General features: G+C 37.9%; 1 protein-coding gene across 2 annotated transcripts in view; it reads left to right on the top strand.

Annotated features, from left to right (window-relative positions):
* The window catches only part of LOC107749050 (ribosome maturation protein SBDS-like), a 7,078-nt gene extending 6,240 nt beyond the window's left edge, over nt 1-838 (top strand). Inside the window, exon 5 of one of the 2 annotated variants that reach the window (XM_016564100.1) lies at nt 11-838. In XM_016564100.1, the coding sequence (XP_016419586.1) occupies nt 11-139 (129 nt within the window). In that variant the 3' untranslated portion in view covers nt 140-838. The remainder of the gene's footprint in view (nt 1-10) is intronic. The other variant, XM_016564099.1, reaches the window with a different exon arrangement.
* The last annotated feature ends 2,837 nt before the right edge of the window (nt 839-3,675 follow it).

Genomic DNA, 3,675 nt, shown 5'->3' with positions numbered 1-3,675 from the left:
TATTTTCCAGGTGTGTCTGATAGATCCCGGTTGTTTCCGTGACATTGATGAGCTGATCCGCTGTGAGACTAAAGGGAAGGGAACGCTGGAGGTGCTCAGTCTCAAAGATGTGGAGGAAGGAGACGAGAAACTAGAATAACCTCTCCATCTTCACCTGCTCCTCAAACCAACACTTTAAACTATTGCTGACTCCTTTTAAATGGAGAGCCTTTTTTTGATGAGTTACATCACGGTCTGAATATTAGCCGTTTATTCACAGCTGGGACAGGCTTCAGGAACAATATTAAATCTGGTAAACTCGTTTAAAAATAAAAAAAACATGTCCCCAAAAACAAAATTATGCTCAGTTGCAGTAATTTATTTTCTGTGAAAATGAAATTAACTTTGTTTAAAACCAATCAAAGTAATGATAAAATGAATATAGTGAGATTCTGTAAGAGTGCATTGTTTGCCACAATTAAATATTTGCTCTTTAAATAGTTAGTAATTGTGTTGTCTGTGCCTGCATTGATCAGAATGTTAAGAAATCTTTTATAATCTAAGCACACTTGAAAACTGTTCAAGAACTTGACTGTGCTGTTTAAACAAGTGTGGACACCACTACAAGATGCATCTTTCTCTAGAAGCTCATCTGTGTGTCGGTGTGGACTTCAGCTTGGAAAGAAATCGCAGGACTGATCCACAAACTCAGGAAGCTTGATCTCAGTTGTAGGTTTAGCGTATCTCTGTAAAAGATACACCGGAGCAATGTCCAGACAGCATGTGTGAGAAAAGTATTCATTTGGCAAAACAGTAAAGGCTCCTTCACACCAGAATCAATAACTATACAAGGCATGATTATTATTCATCAGCTGGAAAAAATCGCTGTAGTTGTGGTCTGGATTCTGTGGAAGCCTGTTTCTGCCACCGAGTAAAAAAAAGAAAAAAAAGGTAATTGTGACTTTTTATCTCACAATTCTGACGTTTTTTTATCAGAATTTGTTTATATCTAGCAATTCTGAGAAAAAGAAGTCACACTTGTGAGATAAAAAGTCGCAATTACCTAGGGATGCTCCGATCAGGATTTTTGCAAGACTTCTTTAAAAACATAAAACTAAAACTTTTGACACACACACATTTGTTTTTGTGAATTGTGGCGATGTTCCATAGGCGTAATGGTTTTTCTACTGTACAGACCGTATATTCTATTGCCCTTCACCAACCCTACACCTAAACCTACCCCTCACAGGAAACTTTCTGCAATTTTAGATTTTCAAATGAACTCATTCTGAATGATTTAAGTCTTTTGAAATATGGGGACAGTCAAAATGTCCTCATAAATCACCTTCTCGTTGTAATACCTATGTCATACCCGTATCATTATACAAATTTGTGTCCTCATAAATAACAAAAACGCGCGTACACACACATATCCTAAGCGTGAAAGTTCCGAAACTGAAGCTGTAGAACTAATAGAACGTGATGGCACAGAAGAACTCATCCACAATATCCACATTGACCGCCAAAATTATCCACCGCCACAAATATGCACCGCCCCCTGCCATAGAAATACACATCTCACACACACACACACACACACACACACACACACACATATATCAGAAACACACATCTCACACACACACACACATCACACACACACACACATCACACACATATCAGAAACACTCACACATCACACACACACACAATACTGATTGTTTTCTTTGCTCACACACAGACAGCGCATCTACAACTGATGCGACAACTGTACAGAGCTATCCATTTTTAAATAAATTTAGTAGCAGAGATACTGCAAGCGATTTTTAGTAGGGATGCTCCGATCAGGATTTTTGCAGCCGATAATGAGTACCGCTTTCTTGTCATGGTGATCGGCCGATACCGATTCTGCTGCTTCAAGCTTTATATAGACGGTTTCATCGGGCGCACGTGCCTGGCCCGAAGTTAACTTCCGGTCTGTGTGTGTTTATCAGTCTGGCTATAGCGCCGGCTACAAACGCAGTTAAAGTTAAGGTGATGAGTAGACTGAAGTTGGGCTCAGGTGGTTGTGCTGTGGGATGCATTTATTTATGTGTGGCGCTCGCCACAATATCAAAACTGACCGATTTTCCAAAAGGCTTCGTTGAATAAACATGAGCACGTACTGCACGTTTAAAAATCAAAACGAGGCGCGGGTGTTTTTATATCACTGTATTTCTGAACGAAGACTATCTTTAGAAAATTTTCCGTGTGTGTGTTCGTTCGCCTGATCGGGAAGTTGCAGTGACAGAAATGGATTCCAGATCAAGTTTGAAAGGAGTAAAGCCTGTGTTAATGCTACTGAGTGGGCTAATATGGCCAAAGAAGATATTTTATTTTATAAATGTTCATTTAAAAGCAGCCCACGATCAGCGTGTTATGTTACCGTTATCCCTTACGGCTCAGACGAAGTTTTGTTGACGTTATCAGATTGCGATCGGCCAAGTGTAGCGAGTACCGATCAAATCATAAAATGTGATTATCGGCCGATCGATCGGAGCATCCCTCTACAATTACCTTGTTTGTTTTGTGTTTTATGTTTTATTCAGTGGTGGAAATGTTACGGGCTTCCATAGGATTCTGTCTGCTATTCTTTAAAATTATAATTATAAATTATAATATTGTTATATTATATGTAATATAAACTTTTGTACGGAGTGGTTGTTTTTTTAAACTTACAAAAAAAAAAAAAACGAAAAAAAAACTTTATTTTCACATTATGTTTAATTGCAAAAAAATATAAATAAAAAGATACATAATCAACTCCATAAGTAACTATCAACAAGCAATAATAGTGCTGAACTACTGTTTTCAGTAGCGTGGCTGTGTTCAAAATAGTGCAGCTTTTGTAGAGAAAAAACTAAAAAGTAAAGTAAAAACACTGCATTCAGTGTCAGATTATATAATGTCATTTTTGAGCTCAAAGGTTTATTTTTTTATACCTTTTGTTATTTGTATTTTATCTCGTTAAGTTTGTCTTTTCAGTTTTGGACATTAACATTTTTATTCAGTCAAAGTCCTGCATTAATAACTGACACAAACAATCATATCATCTTTTAATATATAAAAAGAAACATTTTAAATTTTAATTTTAATTATTCTTATTCTTATTTACAATTTACAACAGTATATGTAATAACAGTAAAACATTGTCAATCCTAAAAAATGTATAAAATAGCACATCTGGGTTTGTAAAAGGAACGAGCTGGGACTGTTAGGAGCTTTACATTCAGTCAGGGGCTAGAGATGTGTTCAACACGGTTACGAGAAATACATGAAACATGACGACCGTACGGCAGATATCAGTGAAAAAACACAACGGAAAACACCGGAGTGAAAGCCCTAGAAAATATTTGCTTAGTCAAACACCACTGGAGTTAATTAAGGTCACTGCTTCTAAAAAGAACAGGGTTTAGAAAAAAAGGCATATTTGATGTGATGATGTACCTGTAGTTCTTCAGGTGTGTGTGTGTGTGTGTGTGCGTGTGTGTGAGTGTGTGTGCGTGAGTGAGTGCGAGTGTGCGAGTGAGTGTGTGTGTGTGTGAGTGTGTGAGTGCGTGTGTGAGTGCATGCGTGTGTGAGAGTGTGCGTGAGTGCGCGTGTGTGTGCGAGTGTGTGTGCGTGCGTGTGTGTGAGTGTGTGTGTGTGCGTGTGTGT

This window comes from Sinocyclocheilus rhinocerous, unplaced genomic scaffold, assembly GCF_001515625.1.
Source record: "Sinocyclocheilus rhinocerous isolate Xijiao unplaced genomic scaffold, SAMN03320098_v1.1 scaffold1522, whole genome shotgun sequence".
Taxonomy (NCBI): Eukaryota; Metazoa; Chordata; class Actinopteri; order Cypriniformes; family Cyprinidae; genus Sinocyclocheilus; species Sinocyclocheilus rhinocerous.
Note: the sequence above shows the minus strand (reverse complement) of the source record. Positions and strands in the feature narration are given on the sequence as shown.